This window comes from Homarus americanus, unplaced genomic scaffold (assembly GCF_018991925.1).
Source record: "Homarus americanus isolate GMGI-L3 unplaced genomic scaffold, GMGI_Hamer_2.0 scaffold18203, whole genome shotgun sequence".
In the NCBI taxonomy this organism is placed as follows: Eukaryota; Metazoa; Arthropoda; class Malacostraca; order Decapoda; family Nephropidae; genus Homarus; species Homarus americanus.
The window spans coordinates 145,368-166,430 of NW_024748946.1; the positions used below are offsets into that span (position 1 = coordinate 145,368).

Consider the following 21,063-nt stretch of genomic DNA (forward strand, 5'->3'; position numbering starts at 1 on the left):
GTGTCACTGGTAGGCTTGTGGGGGAAGGGAGGGGAGGGGGGGGTTGAGTTGGCTTTCTTACGAGGTATATGCTGACCTGGCCTGACCTACTTATAAGGGTATACTAGGTTAGTCTTGTTGACGCTCCTTACACGTGCGGGGTATAACCAAGTCTGTATAAATTATACTTTTTTTAAAAGGTGAAATTATCGAATATATTTTTTAACAGAAACGTAGGTATTTTTTTTTTTACTTTGGTGTTAAATAAAATAGTTTGGGAAATATTAATATGTTACTTTCCATGTTGATATTATTTTAACTGTAAATGTTTATAATATACAACAATAGCATATATAACAACTATCATTATAAATACATTATATAATCACTAACTAACAAACCTATATTAGAGTTTAATATTCATCTAAGATCACCATGTTATAATTTTCATATAGAGTTTATCATAAAATATTGCTTATAAAAACACATTCCCTGAAAAAGTAAAAATCAAATAAAAATTGTCGTGTTTACTCCCAGACAAGAGAGCGAGAACTCACACACGCTTCACAACCTGGGGAAAAATTCTCCTGTCAATATTATGTCATTCGAGAGTGCGATCAGGATGGATTTAACACTAAGCATAGGCGATCGAACTCTTTGGGCTACAGGACTTGTGTGTGTGTGTGTGTGTGTGTTTGTGTGTGTTTGTGTGTGTGTGTTTGTGTGTGTGTGTGTGTGTGTGTGTGTGTGTGTGTTCAAGTCCGTTGGATAGGTTAGGGATATATTAGGCATCAACGATTGACAATGGATAGAAATATAATCTCTCTGTTCTTACCCAATCAGCTCACAGTGACGTTCCTCGATGCTCAGATGTTTATGTTCTCAGCCAATCAGCTCACAGTGAAGTTCCTCGATGCTCAGATGTTTATATTCTCATCCAATCAGCTCACAGTGACGTTCCTCGATATTCAGATGTTTATATTCTCATCCAATCAGCTCACAGCTCACAGTGAAGTTCCTCGATGCTCAGATGTATATATTCTCAGCCAATCAGCTCACAGTGAAGTTCCTCGATGCTCAGGTGTTTATATTCTCATCCAATCAGCTCACAGTGAAGTTCCTCGATGCTCAGATGTTTATATTCTCATCCAATCAGCTCACAGTGAAGTTCCTCGATGCTCAGGTGTTTATATTCTCATCCAATCAGCTCACAGTGAAGTTCCTCGATGCTCAGATGTTTATATTCTCATCCAATCAGCTCACAGTGAAGTTCCTCGATGCTCAGATGTTTATATTCTCATCCAATCAGCTCACAGTGAAGTTCCTCGATGCTCAGATGTTTATATTCTCATCCAATCAGCTCACAGTGAAGTTCCTCGATGCTCAGATGTATATATTCTCAGCCAATCAGCTCAGGGCGGCGCTCTTAGACAATGTCCACAAAGATCTTACGTGAAAGAAAAAGAATTGAAGCAGTTCTGTTGAGGAAGACTTAAATACAGTACCTTTCACTCTGTCTTTTTTCCTGTGTGACTGTTTGGCTTCTCATGTCTCCCCTTTCCCTCATCCCCTTCACCTCACCCCTCCTTCCTCACCCCTTCCCCTCACCCCTCCTCTCCACCTCACCATCAGCCCTCCTATCCTCCCCCTCCACCTTCACCCCTCACCCCTTCCCTCACTTCTCACCTCTCACTCCTCACCCTTTCCCTCTCCTCTCACCCCTCCTCCTCCCTCACCTCCTCACCCTTTCCCCATCACCCTTCACCCCTCTCTCCCCCTCTCCCTCCCACTCCTCACCCCTTCCTAACTATTAATAACTAATGACTTATATTTTCTCTATAATTACCTACAAACGCAACTCAAAAACACAGATAAATTATATCATTTTTCTCCTTCATTATTTTACCTTTAATAAACAATAACGATATTCTACTTACCTTAACAAATACAGTTTTATATGTTATTTTTTTCAGGTAAATAATAATCTCAAAGGTAAATTAGTTCCCCCTCTTATACACAGGTAACTTGATGTGTGTTACCTGTGTGTATATACGTATTGTTTTAATGACCATAAAGATACAGGGAAAAATACAGTTTAAAAGACTGTAATGTGATATACTGAGTCAACATCACTATTTCATAATGTATTGTAATATCTTGTACCCACAGTTAGCATAAACAATGATTTTTCTCTCTATAAAACTCAAATGAAATTCTTACCATCATGTATTTAATATATTCAAGGACTTTTCTTTCTATTATTAATTATTTAACAAAAAAAAAACATCATTGGGAATATACGTATAATAACCAGGTATATTTTAACACACATATCACAGATATTTCATTAATTACCTCACCTGTAATTAACTCTAATCCTTATTGGTTAAACTTGACACAACAAAATCAAGGTATTGACCACCACCACCAGCGTATTATAAAAGGTTCGTATCTCCCGCTAGTAACCAGATCACTTCACTCGGTCGCTTACTATACCAATACGCAGAATGATGAGGCAAATACTTCTGTCTACCTGTTGATTAGCGATGATAAATTATGTAAAGACGAGACAGGTAAGTTTGGGGGGGGTTATGTGATGCCGAATATTGTTTTAAGACAGACGTTAATCTAATCGATACCTGACCTAACTAATCTAGCTTAATTTAACCTAACCTTACCTAATTATCCGCCATGTTATCGGTGAGAGGAACATTTACATATATAAAGTTTGATTCAAAATGTATATTAAAAGATAAGGGTAATATAGGCAGGTTTTATTAGCAGATTACAGCTATTGATATGTATTACAGATTTATATATTAGGTATCGGGTATATTTAGGTCGTATAAATAGAGTTAATAGATAGTTTGCGAGTACAGCAATATATGTACAGCAGAAGCTCCAGTGTAGAAGATGAAGACTGAATGAACTGATGGAAGAGAAAATTTAACAATAAGTTTGTCTCTGTTGAGGAGTGGAGGAGGAGAGCGATGATACGGAAACTTTAGAGATATAGATCATGTCGGGGCTGACGAACACCTGTGATGGGGCTGGGGTGGTGCTGGGGGGGAGTTAGGACCTGTTGGGGCTGTTGTAGAGCTGAGAAGGAGGTGGTGCTTGACGCTGCTGGGGGGCGCCGTACAGCTGGCTGGGCGCCACCACATCACTGCGGGAGGAAGCGTCTTCAGGGATCTTGCCGATCTCAGCGTTGAGGCTACGGAACTGTTCCGAGGCGGCACAGTCCACGTTGAACCACCAGTCACACACGAAGTACTGCTGGTTGAAGATGGTGCCGTTGGGACACAGGAAGGAGTCCTGGCGGCCGTCGAACTGACAGATGTGGAAGACCTGGCAGCCGGCCTCGTCGGCGGTGTCAGCGAAGTAACCTGGGAACTCCTGTTGCTCGCAGGAGAAGCCGGTGTCGGGTACAGAGGCCAGGATCGGGTAGTCTTCACCAGGGACGCCGCCGCCGGGGATGAGGGCGGCCAGGGCGGCTATGGGGTCTTGTTCTAAGCTCGGTTGTCGCTGTCCTCACGTCTGGGGCGTTGTAGGAGCAACTGGGAGGCGCCGCAAGTATCCCTGAGCCTGACATGTTTCCCCAGGGCTACAGGAGAGGAAGGGGGGGTGGATTAGTTATCAACCAAATGTAATGTCTTCAACCCACACTAACATTATGGTAACATTTGTTTAGTATTTACAGAATATCGTGAATTTGAAAGCATTGGATCAGCGGACACAGGAGCAGAAGTCAGTAATATCGAGGAAGAACAAGAGTCTTACCCAGGAGAAGGATGATTGAGTTGGCCATTATGGGGAGAGAGAGAAGCTGGGAGGGATGTAGTGCTGGTGGAGAGGCTGTGGTTGGCACTGTGCTGCTGCAGGTGTTGGCATCGTTTTATAGTGCCTCGCTGCACCTTTCCCTGGCTGAGTCAAGGTTGATCCAGATGACCGACACTCAGATCAGTGTGTGTGTGTGTGTGTGTGTGTGTGTGCGTGTGTGCGTGTGTGTGTGTGTGTGTTCAGTGTAGACGTTCCTTATTGTTTCGTGTTGTCTCCCCTTTCACCCTCATGACCAGAGCTGACCAGGACGGAGCACAGGAAGGCAATCATCATTAACCCCTTGAGTACGATGAGTTAAACCCCTTGAGTACGATGAATTAAACCACTTGACTACGATGAGTTAAACCCCTTGAGTACGATGAATTAAACCACTTGAGTACGATGAATTAATCCCCTTGAGTACGATGCATAAGCCCCTTGAGTACGACAAGGTTGAAGCCTTGGTGCGATGAATTAAACCACTTGAGTACCATGAGTTCACAAACCCCTTGAGTACGATAATTAATCATCAAACTACAGGGCATTTCAACATAGTGACAGTGCAAGAAGTAGTATTTACTGGGAGTGAACACACTGGTTTATTACAAGTTATTGATAATTTTTACAATGGTTGGGACTGGGCTGTTCTTATAGCGATCAGTTCGTGCACGTATGGGCTGGATGCGGTTGTGGTGTCGAACAGCAATTCTCGGGCGAGGGATCTCAGGTGGTAGTAGGAGCCGGTGTCGAGGATGGTGCAGAAGCTTCTTACCAAATTTGCAGATGAGGTCGTGGTGATGGTCAGTGAGAGTCGAAAGGGTCAGTGTGTTGAGCGCTTCTTGATATGTGGAGTAGGAAGGGGAGAGAATAATCTTGCATGCCCTCTTTTGCACTTTTTCTAGGTGTTTACGTTGTGTGGCATTTAGGGAGGAAGACCAGGTAGGGGAGGCATAGGTGAGCTTGGGAAGTATGAATGTTGAGTAAACACTGAGGAGCTCGTGTGCAGGAACTCCGAGGGACTTGAGTCGGCGGAGGATGTGGAGACGTTGTCATTGAAGATTTACTACAGGATGATCTGACGTAGCTACCTGACGCAGCTAACTAACGCACCTATCTAACGCAACCCTCATGTAGTAACAACAGTTCAGTCACACCCCAATAAGGTAGAGGGGAGGGGGGTGGCTGTTATAGGGAGGCAAGCAGGTCAGACTCCGCAACACAACACTTGAGAATGTAAACAAAAGAGGTGAATGTTATATAATATTAACATAACAACTAACATCTTTTAACACAACACACGAGTCGTATCTATGTCTCTAAACATGTCAACATAAACAGTTTAATATGGGTGTCTATAGCTTAACAATGATGGTCTTTTCATAGGTAGTAATGATAGATGATTAACTTCAGTAACTAAGGTCTTTAATTATGTATTCTAGGTCATATAAAAACACTAATACGATAAAAAAAATAAGAGAGATATATGTCTTACCTTTACCTGACTTAATTATTATACACACCTGTACTGTTTACATACCTGTTGAATCAATGTATACCTGTAGGATAAATTGACTGAATTTATGTATCCTATGAAGTATTACCGTAATGTTTTCTGGGGTATAGGATGGTTGTGTTTGTGTATGTGTTTGTGCTTTTGTGTAAGGAGGTATTTTATGTAAAGTCATTGTGTTTATAGTGTTTACTTATTTAGTTTTTCTTTTTTGTATTTCTAACTTTAAATAGGAAAAAAATATATATATATAAACTGTACATTATTTAGTATATCGGATATACTGTATATTATTTAGTATACCGGACCATATAACTTTAGTGAAACAGGAATCACCCAAACAATAACGTAATTAATAGTTTTTATCCGGATTATATTTAGAAACAGAAAAAAAACATAATGTAATATAACCATAAGAAACATTATTGATTCTGTTGACTCTAATCCTAAATCTCTGACTTTTGTTATTCAAGAAATATTTTAATGAGATTCTTTTGTTTTTCATCGAGTCAGAGGCAACGATATGGTAAGATGGGAGAAGATTGAATGGCTATAAGACATGGTGTTATATCTCTTCTTATCGTCGATGGCTGCTCACACAAACCTTTAGGAGGTGTTATTCTTCTCGCTGGATCACACTGCTGGCCACAACAGCTTACTTGTGGCATTTTATCAACAAGTTAGTATAGGTGTGTCACGCAGAGGGATGAAAACAAAATGGTTGACTTGATCTTCGGTTTTAACCCATAATGCATTGCGGTAAACAAACGGTGACGGTGTTTACTCGTGGATGTATTTGGGACGTTCTTCTTTATAAGTTTGTGAGGATAAGACAGACTATATCAATATATCATGCGTATATTTAATTAAATACATAAATAGCTACATAAGACTGGATATATAAATTACCATAATAAATCTACCATTATTTGTACATAGAACAATGAAGAGCAAAATAAATTCTAAGAAAAATATAAATTCTAAGCAATATAGCTTTGTACAGCAGTAGCTCAAACTCTTAAGCTAAGTGTAAACTGGAAAATAGTTCAAATAACTCCTGATATATATGTTCCTGTGTTTACTCTTACTGAGGGAGTGTTAGGTAGAGAAGTTACAGTCGAGTTAGAATCTGTTGAAGCCGTAGTAGATCTATGCCGAGGCTGGAGTTGATTTAGGACCTGTTGGGGCTGTTGTAGAGCTGAGAAGGAGGTGGTGCTTGACGCTGCTGGGGGGCGCCGTACAGCTGGCTGGGCGCCACCACATCACTGCGGGAGGAAGCGTCTTCAGGGATCTTGCCGATCTCAGCGTTGAGGCTACGGAACTGTTCCGAGGCGGCACAGTCCACGTTGAACCACCAGTCACACACGAAGTACTGCTGGTTGAAGATGGTGCCGTTGGGACACAGGAAGGAGTCCTGGCGGCCGTCGAACTGACAGATGTGGAAGACCTGGCAGCCGGCCTCGTCGGCGGTGTCAGCGAAGTAACCTGGGAACTCCTGTTGCTCGCAGGAGAAGCCGGTGTCGGGTACAGAGGCCAGGATCGGGTAGTCTTCACCAGGGACGCCGCCGCCGGGGATGAGGGCGGCCAGGGCGGCTATGGGGTCTTGTTCTAGCTCGGTTGTCGCTGTCCTCACGTCTGGGGCGTTGTAGGAGTAACTGGGAGGCGCCGGCAAGTATCCCTGTTGAGCCTGACATGTTCCCAGCAGGGCTGAGAGAAGGCAAATGAGGGGCTAATATTAATAACATCATGGGAGGTGTTAGGACACTACAGTATACTATATGAGACAATATTTTAACAACGTTGTATTCAAGTGACAAAACTCAATACATGGAAGAGCTCTAATGATAAAAGGTTTAATGAGAGACTGAACCTGATTGTTAGCAAGACAGTTTTCGCTCCACTAACCCAGGGCGAGCAGCATCATGGTGTTGGCCATCGTGAGGAGGGAAGGAAGGAACTGAGTCGAGGTAAATGAGAAGCTGTGTTTAGTGCAGTACTGTGTTGGTGGTGTGAGCCGACACAGCTTTATAGCGCCTCGCTGGTACCTTTCTCTGGCTCCGTCAAGGCTGATCCAGAAAACAGTGATCGAGGTGACCAGAGGATAGCGGCCGCAGCCCAGATGTTTCACAACACTTTGTTTAGTCCCTCTCCCTCGCCCCTACACCCAACACTAAGTGACGCTGCCAATTTAGGGCACAGCTGTTGCGTAATGTTTCCTCTGCTGCTCGACCTCGCCAGAAGAGTCGCTGCCGAGGCTGATGACTTACACGATATTGACGGATCTAGACTTTCCTGTACCCTGGCAGCTCCTCCGCCTGTATCCAAGGAACTCAAGACACATTCCCAGGGTAGTTCTCTCCCTCTCACCTAGCATAAACTGACCTACAACTTGCATAAATAAACAATTACCTTTGGAATTCACGCACATCACTTGTTTCATTATAACCTGTGAAATTATCAATAGCTCATAAAATTAACCACTAAGGTCCATAATTATACACACAACCTAACCTAACCTAACCTAACCTTTACTGGATAGCTATATGATGGAAGCCTCGTATTGGCCAAGAGATTCGGTGTTTAGTTTATTTAATGGAGGCGAATGTTGACACCGGGTACACTGGGTGTTGAATGGTCGGGAAAAATGACTAATTTGACATTGATGGAGGAAAACCGGCCATTCTTACACTGGTGCCATTGATGGAGGAAAACCGGCCATGCTTACACTGTTGCCATTGTTGCCATTAAGTAACGACTGGACAAGCACTGGGTGGACTAAAATGTCGTGTTTTACCCAATTATGAACTATTAACGTCTTTGAGAGCACTATTTACTAGCCATTTAGTAAGCTTGAAAACATTTGATTGGCCATCTAGAAAGCTTAATTTCCTGGCCAATTAGAGAGCTTAAATTCCTAACCAATCAGAGAACATATACCAATCTACCGAGAAGTATGTTACGTCTATGTTCAAGAGGAGGAGATTGAAAGTCGAAGATCCAACTGAACTATAAACATCAGGGTGGAATCTCGACTTTATTGACAAGGTAAAGTTGGTGAGGCGCGCGACTCATGCTCATTGCTCTTAAAAAAACAACAACGAGTTTTGGTTTTTTACTCTCCTCGCTACAAAAGCCCGCGAAAGTGATCAGTGATTGACGAAATAATACAAACACGTTGAAAGGTGATTAGGGAACATAAATATAAAAAAAAAAAAATTCTATTCAGCTTAAATATACCACATAGAATTAAAGCATACACAGAGAATATCATTGGAACATTATTGACTTATTTTCTGATGCAATTAAATATACCACATAGAATTAAAGCATACACAGAGAATATCATTGGAACATTATTGACTTATTTTCTGATGCAATTAAATATACCACATAGAATTAAAGCATCATTGAAACATTACTTCTCACCGAATGCTTTGATAAACGCGGTGAAAACTAACACAAATAAATAACACTTTCCATTGTCATTTCCCTTACTATCGAGTTACCTACAAGAAACGTGCCATAAGCCCTGCCTTCTCTTAGCCACAGACCACTCAGGTAATCAACATTGACTTAGCTTATTTGTGTAGCCAACTATACCAAGAATGGATCGCTTCCTACAACGTGTTCTTAGGTGAGTGTCTAGTGACTGCAAATTAAGATCATGGCTCGAGGGAGGGGTTTTTTGTGGGGGGAGGTGGAGGGTTTTTGTCAATGATTTAACCCTTTGAGTTCTGAAGGGGGTTAAAAATCATAATTGTCAAAGGGTTAAATCATAGTTGTCAAAGGGTTAAATTATCGTCATCAAAGGTGTTAAATCATCGTCCTCAAAGGGTTAAATCATCGTCATCAAAGGGTTAAATCATCGTCATTAAAGGGTTAAGTCATCGTCATCAAAGGGTTAAATCATCGTCATCAAAGGGTTAAATCATCGTCCTCAAAGGGTTAAATCATAGTCGGCAAAGGGTTAAATCATCGGCCTCAAAGGGTTAAATCATCGTCCTCAAAGGGTTAAATCATCGTCCTCAAAGGGTTAAATCATCGTCATTAAAGGGTTAAATCACCGTCATCAAAGGGTTAAATCATCGTCATCAAAGGGTTAAATCATCGTCCTCAAAAGGTTAAATCATAGTCATCAAAGGGTTAAATCATCGTCATCAAAGGGTTAAATCATCGTCATCAAAGGGTAAATCAAGACAGAGTTGGGTATATATATATAACCATTTTGATGAATTATGGTATGGTATGGTATGGTATGGTATGGTATGGTATGGTATGGTGTGGTATGGTATGGTATGGTATGGTATGGTATGGTATGGTATGGTATGGTATGGTATGGTATGGTAAATGGTGTGGTGGGTGGATGGTATGGTGGTATGGTGTATGGTATGGGTATGATATGGTATGGTATGGTGTGGTATGTAGTGGTACGGTATGGTATGTGGTATGGTATGGTGTGGTAGTGGTATGGTGTTGGTGTGGTTGATGGTATGGTATGGTGTGGTATGGTATGGTATGGTATGGTATGTATGGTGTGGTAGTGGTATGGTATGGTATGGTATGGTATGGTATGGTATGTATGGTATGTGTGGTGTGGTATGGTATGGTATGTATGTGGTATGGTATGGTATGGTATGGTATGGTGTGGGTATGAGTGTGGTATGGTATGGTTGTGGTATGGTATGGGATGGTATGGTATGGTTGAGGAGGTATGGTATGGTATGGTGGTTAAAAGGTTTGGTAAATGGTATGTTAGTAGGTATGATATGGTATGGTATGGTATGGGGGGGGTGGTGGTGGATGGTAGGTGGTGGTGTGGTGTGGTATGGTATGGTATGGGGTATGGTGTGGTATGGTATGGTATGGTGTGGTATGGTAACTGGCATTACAAACCACCATTTATCCCACAACATCAAAAAAATTCTTCCTATAATCTTCTTGAAACATTTTCTTCCATCTCCTCAAGAGAACTCCTAAGAGACACAAATGCTATTACAGAAATCACTTTGGGGGTTAAAGAGACGAGCTAGTAGCCACGGGTCTATTGTCATGAGCTAGTAGGAGGTAAATATAGTGGATATAAGTAAAATAGCCACTACTAGTCAGGTCTTTTACTATTTGGTGTGGTTATGATAGTGTGGTGCGCCTAATGCTTTGTAAACACAGGGAAATTCCACGTAAAATTAATGAGTTTTTTTTTTTTTTTTAACACGTGATTTTAATGTTAGTGTCCAGGGTTCTGTAGCACGTAAGATCAACAGCAGACTGACAACACATCATTGTCTATTTCACTGCTTGGGGTTGGTAAGTGTATGTATGTATGTATGTATGTCAATGGTAAAATGCATTACCTGTTATGTGTGGATTTTGTCAGTGTTTTGTGTATATACTGAGTGTGCTGTGAAGCCCCCAAAGAGAGAGACGTGGAATAAAAAAGAGATTAATTATATTTGTTCTGTAAAAATAATTCTTAATTCCGATACTTAACAACCCAGAATTAACTACTAAATACAAAACAACAATAATAACAGTGAGAATTTGTAAGGTACAGTATCGCTTCACGTAATGTATACTGTATTGTCACCAAAGGATTCATTATCATAACTACTTTTTCCTGTACCTAAAAACATCACCAGTCAGAGATTTTATTTGATGGTCCTAAGACACAAGTTTGTTTCCGGTGTGTTTACATGTGTGGTATGGTAAGCCCCGCTGCCTTGTAATGCTCCCTCAGCTTCCGTTATCAGTGAGTCACTCTGGTGCGTCACGTCAAGAGGTTCATAAGATATACTCGTGGGTGTAGGTTTGACAGTGTTATTTGCACATAAATATGGATACAGTTATTTCGGCATATAAATATAAATGGACGATCTGAAGTCGAATTCGCTTGTCGTGCGGAGAGGAACAGATGAGGGGAAGGTTTGCTAATCATTCATTCGTAAAGGAAATAAAGCGTCCAGTTGAAGGCGAGACATTCTAGACGACGAGAACGACAATGCAATTAGAGTGCACATGGCGACAGGTGCTGCACAACTGGATTGAAATTAGACCTATGATGGGGCTGGGGTGGTGCTGGAGGGATGTTAGAACCTGTTGGGGCTGTTGTAGAGCTGAGAAGGAGGTGGTGCTTGACGCTGCTGGGGGGCGCCGTACAGCTGGCTGGGCGCCACCACATCACTGCGGGAGGAAGCGTCTTCAGGGATCTTGCCGATCTCAGCGTTGAGGCTACGGAACTGTTCCGAGGCGGCACAGTCCACGTTGAACCACCGGTCACAGTACTGCTGGTTGAAGATGGTGCCGTTGGGACACAGGAAGGAGTCCTGGCGGCCGTCGAACGACAGATGTGGAAGACCTGGCAGCCGGCCCTCGTCGGCGGTGTCAGCGAAGTAACCTGGGAACTCCTGTTGCTCGCAGGAGAAGCCGGTGTCGGGTACAGAGGCCAGGATCGGGTAGTCTTCACCAGGGACGCCGCCGCCGGGGATGAGGGCGGCCAGGGCGGCTATGGGGTCTTCCTCCGCCACTAAGTTAGAGTCGTCTGACCTCAGGCCAGGGGCGTTGTAAAATAGCGAGGGGCAGGAGGAGGGGGCAAGAAGCTCTTGTCAGCGTAAGTTGCTCCCAGCAAGGCTGTAAGATTACGAGACGATATTTAGTATATGGACACATCGACACATGATAGTGATGCTGGTAGGTCATTGGTGCTGAAATATCAGACATGCAAATATTCGACAAACTGTAAGAAAATGAACAGTGATGCAGGACATCATTATCACTGTTGAATCCTGTAAGGTCGAGGTAGAAGGGTTCAGTGTACCAGTGTATCTTACACCCATCTCTTGTAGGGGAGTTATGTGTGGCATCACTGGTGTGTGTGTGTGTGTGTGTGTGTGTGTGTGTGTGTGTTACACCTACCCAGGGTGAGCAGCACGGTAAACACGGCCATTATGTGGTCACTTAAGATAGTGAGACGAAAGAAGTTAATAGAGAAGCTGTGTCTTGGCACTGTGCTGGTGGAGGTGAGTGCCTGTGCTTTATAGTGCCAGCCTCCACCTTTCCCCATGATCAAGGTTGATCTAGATGGTTCACAGGATAACGTTCACGACGGTGCTACTTCACTCACTTTCATCTTGTCCAAATCTTCACAGCCGAGCGTCTCATTGTGGATCACTTCATCAACGTCTTCAGCCTTGATTTCTAAGTCACTCTCTGTCTCTCAGGATATTTGGCTGTCAGGTGTAAATGTGTGTCTGTGTTTGTCGTGCGATCTAGTTTAACATTTATGGGGAGGTGATTCCTTTTATAAATATTGATATTATAAAAACCCAGTTTGTACTATATATTTGTCGTCCATTTTAGACCAGTGAAAGTTACGGCACTCCCTCTAACGCCCCTCTCCTCTCCTCTCCTCACCCAGACCAAATTTGTCTATTACCACAAGACGATATTAACATCACCACAATAAAATAAAATAATCAAAACACATCAAATAAAAGGGAAAAAAAACCTCTCTTTTTTATCCAACCTTCATGTTGTCCCAGGTAAGGCAGACACAGGTATACGTCAGGTAGTTCCTAGGGCGAGTGTCTGGCATCCACGAACACAACACCACAAGCAAAGATAAAATGAATCTTAACCATATTTAACACCTACAGGTAACTAATAGACCAACACCTACAGGTAACTAATAGACCAACACCTACAGGTAACTAATAGACCAACACCTACAGGTAACTAATAGACCAACACCTACAGGTAACTAATAGACCAACACCTACAGGTAACCATAGACCACCTTCAGGTAACTAATAGACCAACACCTACAGGTAACTAATAGACCAACACCTACAGGTAACAATAGACCAACACCTACAGGTAACTAATGACCAACACCTACAGGTAACTAATAGACCAACACCTACAGGTAACCAATAGACCAACACCTAGGTAACCAATAGACCAACACCTACAGGTAACTAATAGACCAACACCTACAGGTAATAATAGACCAACACCTACAGGTAACCAATGAACCTCAGGTAACTAATAGACCAACACCTACAGGTAACTAATATACCAACACCTACAGGTAACCAATGACCAACACCTAGGTAACCCAACCAACACCTACAGGTAACCAATAGACCAACACCTACAGGTAACCAATAGACCAACACCTACAGGTAACAATAGACCAACACCTACAGGTAACAATAGACCAACACCTACAGGTAACTAATGACCAACACCTACAGGTAACTAATAGACCAACACTACAGGTAAATAATAGACCAACACCTACAGGTAACTAATAGACCAACACCTACAGGTAACCAATAGACCAACACCTACAGGTAACCAATAGACCAACACCTACAGGTAACCAATAGACCAACACCACAGGTAACCAATAGACCAACACCTACAGGTAACAATAGACCAACACCTACAGGTAACCAATAGACCAACACCTACAGGTAACTAATAGACCAACACTACAGGTAACCAATAGACCAACACCTACAGGTAACCATTAGACCAACACCTACAGGTAACCAACAGACCAACACCTACAGGTAACATTAGACCAACACCTAGGTAACCATTAGACCAACACACAGGTAACTAATAGACCAACACCTACAGGTAACCAATAGACCAACACCTACAGGTAACTAATAGACCAACACCTACAGACCAATAGACCAACACCTACGAACTCCAGACCAACACCTACAGGTAACTAATAGACCAACACCTACAGGTAACTAATAGACCAACACCTACAGGTAACTCAATAGACCAACACCTACAGGTAACAATAGACCAACACCTACAGGTAACTAATAGACCAACACCTACAGGTAACCAATAGACCAACACCTACAGGTAACCAATAGACCAACACCTACAGTAGAATAGCACCTACAGGTAACCAATAGACCAACACCTACAGGTAACCAATAGACCAACCTACAGGTAACTAATAGACCAACACCTACAGGTAACCAATAGACCAACCTACAGTTAACCAATAGACAACACCTACAGTTAATAATAGACCAACACCTACAGTAGACCAACACCTACAGGTACCAATAGACAACACCTACAGGTAACTAATAGACCAACACTAGGTAACTAATAGACCAACACCTAGGTAACCAATAGACCAACACCTACAGGTAACCAATAGACCAACACCACAGGTAACCAATAGACCAACACCTACAGGTAACCATTGACCAACACCTACAGGTAACCAATAGACCAACACCTACAGGTAACCAATAGACCAACACCTACAGGTAACCAATAGACCAACACCTACAGGTAACCAGACCAACACCTACAGGTAACCAATAGACCAACACCTACAGGTAACCATTAGACCAACACCTACAGGTAACAATAGACCAACACCTACAGGTAACCAATAGACCAACACCTACAGGTAACCATTAGACCAACACCTACAGGTAACCATTAGACCAACACCTACAGGTAACCAATAGACCAACACCTACAGGTACCATTAGACCATTATTTCCAGAGATGATCTTCTTAGTTGAGGCAATTTATTCAATCAGCCATCTTGAGTCGTGATTTACCTGGTACGATGATTTTTCCCTTGAGTACGATGATTTTTACCGCTTGAGTACGATGATTTAACCTTGAGTACGATGACTTAAGTAGAGTATCTCCAAGGAACAAATCTCCATCTATCTCCAAGGAACAAATCTCCATCTATCTCCAAGGAACAATATCTCCAACTACTCCCAAGGAACAATATCTCCAACTACCTCCAAGGAACAATATCTCCAACTATCTCCAAGGAACAAATCTCCAACTATCTCCAAGGAACAAATCTCCAACTATCTCCAAGGAACAATATCTCCAACTATCTCCAAGGAGGGGTTGTCATCGTCTTGGAGGGGTTAAGTCATCGTACTAAAAAGCAAAGTGTTAAATGTTAAGGAAGACCTCCTCCTCCTCCTCCTCTTCTTCTTCTTCTTCTTCCTCCCCCTCCTCCTCCTCCTCTTCTTCTTCCTCTTCCTCCTCCTCCTCCTCCTCCTCCTCCTCCTCTTCCTCCTTCTCCTCCTCCTCCTCCAAGAAAAGGTATTGGGAAGGTTGCAGGATTAAAGTGAGTTTTATTCCTAACCTAACCAAATCCTAAGAAAATCCCATCCTATCCAACACTAGCAATAAGGAGTCCTCAATCCTATGGTTAAATTGGGTGTTTATTAGGACTGGAACCTCTTTAACTCATCTCTCTGAAGGCTGGGTGGGTGGGTGGGTGGGTGGGTGGGTGGTGGGCTAGTACGAGACCTCCCACCTAAACCCTGGCCATAAAGAGACGCTGAAGGTGAGAGATAGAGACCATTTGTACTTCTCTCTATTTGGACTCAGCAAAGTGATCACACGTATCGAGGCGCTGCTTTCTCCCGTCACCTCCAGTTAGTCAACACAACACCAGAGTGAGACAGAGGCACGTCTTGGTGTCTCGCGTCAGGATAGATAAAGTGGATTCGTTTACCTTCAGAGTTTTATTTACAACATGCAGATCTGTGTACACGTTGATGAGTAAATAAATAATATCGAGCAGTGCATCAGAGTATTTTGGGGGTATGGGATGGGAAGTAGAAATATAGAAAATTTAGCAGAAAATGAGTATAGAAATACTTTTCAGGAGGTCAGGTAATAGGAAGAAGGAAGTCCTAACTTATTAGATTTCAACAAAGATCAGAAAGGCTATTTCTCGTCTTCAGTACAAGGTGGTGGTACAGTGGTGGAGCCGGCCAGGGTGAAGTTAGAACCTGTTGGGGCTGTTGTAGAACTGAGAAGGAGGTGGGGTATCTTGACGCTGCTGGGGGGCGCCGTACTGCTGGCTGGGCGCCACAACGTTACTGCGGGAGGAAGCGGCAGCGTCCTCAGGGATCTTGCCGATCTCAGCGTTGAGGCCGAAGAACTGTTGTGAGGCGGCACAGTCCACGTTGAACCACCAGTCACACACGAAGTACTGCTGGTTGAAGATGGTGCCGTTGGGACACAGGAAGGAGTCCTGGCGGCCGTCGAACTGACAGATGTGGAAGACCTGGCAGCCGGCCTCGTCGGCGGTGTCAGCGAAGTAACCTGGGAACTCCTGTTGCTCGCAGGAGAAGCCGGTGTCGGGTACAGAGGCCAGGATCGGGTAGTCTTCACCAGGGACGCCGCCGCCGGGGATGAGGGCGGCCAGGGCGGCTATGGGGTCTTCCTCCTCCACCAGGCTGGAGGCGGCTGATCTCAGCTCCGGGGCGCCGTAGGAGTAGGCAGGAGGAGGAGGCGGCTGGTTATATCCTACCTGACCGTACGTCACTCCCAGCAAGCCTATAAACAAACAGCCGCTATTAACAACAATATATGTAAAGTTGCCTCCAGTGAGTCACTCTGGCTGCTGAGACTAAGTTAGTTTAAGGTTGGTTGTAGTGAAGAAGAAGAAGCTACATGTTGTACACTTACTGAGGGTGAGCAGCGCCATACACTTGGTCATCATTGTGTTAGTGGAGAGGCTGTGGTTGGCACTGTGCTGCTGCAGGTGTTGGCATCGTTTTATAGTGCCTCGCTGCACCTTTCCCTGGCTGAGTCAAGGTTGATCCAGATGACCAGCGCTGAGAGGGACGACCTGCAGGATAGTGTTCGCTCACCACCTGTTTCACTACACTTCGTCCAGTACCACTATCATCTCCTTATCAAGGATTCATTACAAACTCCTTTATATTATAGTAAATAAAATAAAAATGTCAAATTCTCTTTCATGGAACTTCGTAAAATGAATAAAGAAAGTTTTACTCCTGTATACCAGTATCCTCCATTGTTGACAAAGAGGGACAACATCTTCAGGGATGCTCTCACACCAACAAGGAAACACGATCCTCTCTCGGTATTGGTCACACACCTCGCCAAATGAGAACGCTCGGGAAGGCCACGAGTGATGCGATTGGTTAGTGAAGATCACCCAGCTGGTCGGCTGTTGGCTGGGTCTCTTCCTCACAGTCTTCCGCTCCCGTAACTAGGATGGTCAAGTCAGTGCTCGTGGGAGGTCGACCTTTCACTTCCATCCAGTTGTTTCATGACCTGATTTTTCCTTTAAGTGTTTCCAGAAGAGCGCGTGTTACCTCAACTTAGATAAGTGACCTTGTAAGTGTGTGACAAGTGAATAAAGTAACGTCTAGGTACAAGATAAACGCATCGCAGACTAGAACTTTGTACAGGAATCATTTGAGTACTAACTAGTAAATCAGACGCGTTGGTTCATAGACAATAGAAAAGAAGAAAATCAATTAAATTCGTTTGTATTGTAATTTACGATACTTATACCACCGAACCTGTTGTGATCTGGCCTTAACACACACACACACACACACACACACACACACACACACACACACACACACACAAACACACACACACACACCGAGCACCTGAGAGCCCACTTAGTTTTATTTACATCTGCATGTTTGTCTCGAGTTAAGAGATGTCGTCAGCTGGTCTAGTCCTTAGTGAGGTAATAAGTATATTTAGCTCTATAATACTCGAGAGGCTTATAACACACACATTAAGTTCTATTAGATATTAAATGTTTACTATTATTTAGAGCGATCACCTGCAGATTAACCCCCTTATAGATTATGTCACCTGATGATTAAACACACCTTATGCTACCTGAGGGGTTAAGTTAATTTAGAGTTAGGTTAGGTTAGGTTAATTTAGAGTTAGGTTAGGTTAGGTTAGGTTAGGTTAGGTTAATTTACCCATAACTCCTATTATGCATTGCAAATTTTGATCAAAGGACAAAATTAACATCAACAATTATTTCCCCCACTAATAAATATTTAGAAATTATCTTCACTATTGTCATAATGTTAACCATAATATAATATATAAACAGACAGCCATTAATGTTTAGTGAACAATAAAATTAAATATTTGACGTTAATGAGTTTTGCGTGGTGAACCGTCGACTAAGTTATACAATGTGTGTCTGAGGATAAATTTATGGCTATGATATCTCAAATATACGGAATGTATTTATAGAATGAAATGAAGATATTAAATTCACACGCTAATATGTAGGGTAGGGTAGGGCAGGGTAGGGTAGGGTATGGCAGGGTAGGGTAGGGTATGGTAGGGCAGAGTAGGGTAGGGTATGGTAGGGTTTAGTTTCAGAGTGGTTAATCTTCAGGTGATCCATTCATACATAAACACACTACATACACAGTTGAGTTACCCATAATAATGCAACAACTTCGTATCTTATGTAACAATGTTGAATAGATGACCTTTTGTTCGTGTATATCAAGACAACATTAATCATCACAGTCTAGAGGTCGCTTACACCACAAAATTAAATACGTCTCCCTCCTGATAATCCCTTTACTTTATTGTTTATTAAGAAGTTACGTAAAGAGTGGATTATTATCTTTGGTTCGTTTTATTTTGTTATGTTTCATTGATAGGTGGTGTTTGGTTCCTCCAGTGTGTGAGGTAAAGGTTCGTATTCCTATGGTCAGGTGGGTGTTGATAGGTGTTGCAGTGTTATGAGGGTTATTCATCTCGCCACACACACACGTCATGTAGCAAGGTGTATATAGGACATTCAGACAATACATTTATATATCTTTTTTATTTGCATAATACATATTTATATACATTTCGATAAATAAATTCCTTTGATCGAGCAGCACCACAGCGAAGGCGTTCACGGAGGAAGGTGAAGATGAAGTGTTAAAGAGTCAAATTTATGAGATACAGAAATGACGTAAATTACTGTTCATAAACTAAAGGGAAGCTGTAGGACTAAGTCGGCACACCACAAGGCGGTGGTACAGTGGTGGAGCCAGTGTGGAGTTACAACCTGTTGGGGCTGTTGTAGAACTGTGACGGGGTTGGGGGTGGTGCTGGGGCAGACTGACGCTGCTGGGGGGCGCCGTACTGCTGGCTGGGCGCCACAACGTCACTGCGGAAGGAAGCGACAGCGTCTTCAGGGATCTTGCCGATCTCAGCGTTGAGGCCGAAGAACTGTTGTGAGGCGGCACAGTCCACGTTGAACCACCAGTCACACACGAAGTACTGCTGGTTGAAGATGGTGCCGTTGGGACACAGGAAGGAGTCCTGGCGGCCGTCGAACTGACAGATGTGGAAGACCTGGCAGCCGGCCTCGTCGGCGGTGTCAGCGAAGTAACCTGGGAACTCCTGTTGCTCGCAGGAGAAGCCGGTGTCGGGTACAGAGGCCAGGATCGGGTAGTCTTCACCAGGGACGCCGCCGCCGGGGATGAGGGCAGCCAGGGCGGCTATGGGGTCTTCCTCCTCCACCAGGCTGGAGGCGGCTGATCTCAGCTCCGGGGCGCCGTAGGAGTAGGCAGGAGGAGGAGGCGGCTGGTTATATCCTACCTGACCGTACGTCACTCCCAGCAAGCCTATAAACAAACAGCCGCTATTAACAACAATATATGTAAAGTTGCCTCCAGTGAGTCACTCTGGCTGCTGAGACTAAGTTAGTTTAAGGTTGGTTGTAGTGAAGAAGAAGAAGCTACATGTTGTACACTTACTGAGGGTGAGCAGCGCCATACACTTGGTCATCATTGTGTTAGTGGAGAGGCTGTGGTTGGCACTGTGCTGCTGCAGGTGTTGGCATCGTTTTATAGTGCCTCGCTGCACCTTTCCCTGGCTGAGTCAAGGTTGATCCAGATGACCAGCGCTGAGAGGGACGACCTGCAGGATAGTGTTCGCTCACCACCTGTTTCACTACACTTCGTACAGTACCACAGCCAGTGTCAGGCCACGTATGATGAGCTAATTAATTATGTTCAGGAGAATAATAATTTACACATATTCTTAAGATAATTTCATGTAGTGAACAAGTTCTTTTTGTATCCTTCGTTCCCAGCTCGGCTTCTCACACCGCCAGGCTGATAGTTTCCTTCCGTCCGTGAGAAAACACATTTCCTCATGAGTGTCGTCACCACGAATCACTTAATGTTAACACCAAGGGAGGCCACAAGGTATCATGTTGATCATATAGAGATTAAGTATATGTAAGTCTCGTCCTCACAGTCTTCCGGTCCTATAACTGGGAATGGCCAAGTCAGTGTTGGAGGGAGGTCGACCTTTCACTTTCATACAGGTGTGTTGACCTGTTTTCACCAAGTGTTTCCCGAGGAGTCCCATGTTACGTGACCTTACATAAATGATCGTCCATATTTGTGTCTGGGAAGGAACTCAAGTGAGAGAAAATGGGACAAGTCTTCGTCCAAGTGAGGGAAATGGGTTAACAGTGAGATACTTAAAGTGACTCACACTCATACACGCTCGACTGAATTTTGTATTTTAGTGAAGGTAATGTACAGTAAACCCTCCCAATACCGGACTAATTCTTGCAAGTCTTGTCCATTATTGAGAGGATTCCGCTATTGAGAGAATTTACCGTATGAGTTCAAGACTGTACTCTGTCAGCTAGAGTACCTGAAGTATAAAACAACAGCAACAACAGATACAATTTCTTAGTCTATTGTATAACGTGACTTTCGTTTTTCCTCTCTATTCTACACCTCTCTCTCTCTCTCTCTCTCTCTCTCTCTCTCTCTCTCTCTCTCTCTCTCTCCTCGTATTACCTTACCTAACCTTATCTCCCAACACACCCCCCCCCCTCACGCCAGGTATCTCTTTCAGAGGTTAAAACACACCAGGTAACTAGTCATTACTCCTCGTACACCTGAACACAC

General features: G+C 43.3%; 4 protein-coding genes across 4 annotated transcripts; all 4 read right to left on the minus strand.

The window, feature by feature from the left end:
• Positions 1–2,738: 2,738 nt before the first annotated feature.
• Positions 2,739–4,089, minus strand: LOC121853235 (U-scoloptoxin(01)-Er1a-like). Its single transcript, XM_042347242.1, has 2 exons — positions 4,063–4,089; positions 2,739–3,504 (listed from the first exon to the last, which is right to left on the minus strand). The coding sequence occupies exons 1-2, from the start codon at positions 4,087–4,089 to the stop codon at positions 3,052–3,054; spliced, it is 480 nt and encodes a 159-aa protein (XP_042203176.1). The 3' UTR covers positions 2,739–3,051.
• Positions 4,090–6,156: 2,067 nt separating this feature from the next.
• Positions 6,157–7,321, minus strand: LOC121853248. The gene is made up of 2 exons (XM_042347261.1): positions 7,214–7,321; positions 6,157–7,015 (listed from the first exon to the last, which is right to left on the minus strand). Exons 1-2 carry the CDS (start codon positions 7,242–7,244, stop codon positions 6,480–6,482), a joined length of 567 nt encoding a protein of 188 aa, XP_042203195.1. The 5' UTR covers positions 7,245–7,321; the 3' UTR covers positions 6,157–6,479.
• An 8,513-nt stretch (positions 7,322–15,834) lies between these two features.
• Positions 15,835–16,890, minus strand: LOC121853247. The gene is made up of 2 exons (XM_042347260.1): positions 16,802–16,890; positions 15,835–16,669 (listed from the first exon to the last, which is right to left on the minus strand). The coding sequence occupies exons 1-2, from the start codon at positions 16,833–16,835 to the stop codon at positions 16,113–16,115; spliced, it is 591 nt and encodes a 196-aa protein (XP_042203194.1). The 5' UTR covers positions 16,836–16,890; the 3' UTR covers positions 15,835–16,112.
• Positions 16,891–18,950: 2,060 nt separating this feature from the next.
• LOC121853246 lies at positions 18,951–19,979 on the minus strand. Its single transcript, XM_042347259.1, has 2 exons — positions 19,891–19,979; positions 18,951–19,758 (listed from the first exon to the last, which is right to left on the minus strand). The coding sequence occupies exons 1-2, from the start codon at positions 19,922–19,924 to the stop codon at positions 19,190–19,192; spliced, it is 603 nt and encodes a 200-aa protein (XP_042203193.1). The 5' UTR covers positions 19,925–19,979; the 3' UTR covers positions 18,951–19,189.
• Positions 19,980–21,063: the final 1,084 nt, after the last annotated feature.

Bases quoted from the DNA above. Each gene is read 5' to 3' on its own strand.
- LOC121853235 (XM_042347242.1), bottom strand. From the start codon at position 4,089: ATGATTGCCTTCCTGTGCTCCGTCCTG. The intron at 3,505-4,062 runs GTCAGCTCTGGT...ACGTGAGGACAG, and splicing joins CCTTCCTGTGCTCCGTCCTG to CGACAACCGAGCTTAGAACA.
- LOC121853248 (XM_042347261.1), bottom strand. From the start codon at position 7,244: ATGGCCAACACCATGATGCTGCTCGCCCTGG. The intron at 7,016-7,213 runs GTTAGTGGAGCG...GCCTTCTCTCAG, and splicing joins CATGATGCTGCTCGCCCTGG to CCCTGCTGGGAACATGTCAG.
- LOC121853247 (XM_042347260.1), bottom strand. From the start codon at position 16,835: ATGATGACCAAGTGTATGGCGCTGCTCACCCTCA. The intron at 16,670-16,801 runs GTAAGTGTACAA...GTTTGTTTATAG, and splicing joins TATGGCGCTGCTCACCCTCA to GCTTGCTGGGAGTGACGTAC.
- LOC121853246 (XM_042347259.1), bottom strand. From the start codon at position 19,924: ATGATGACCAAGTGTATGGCGCTGCTCACCCTCA. The intron at 19,759-19,890 runs GTAAGTGTACAA...GTTTGTTTATAG, and splicing joins TATGGCGCTGCTCACCCTCA to GCTTGCTGGGAGTGACGTAC.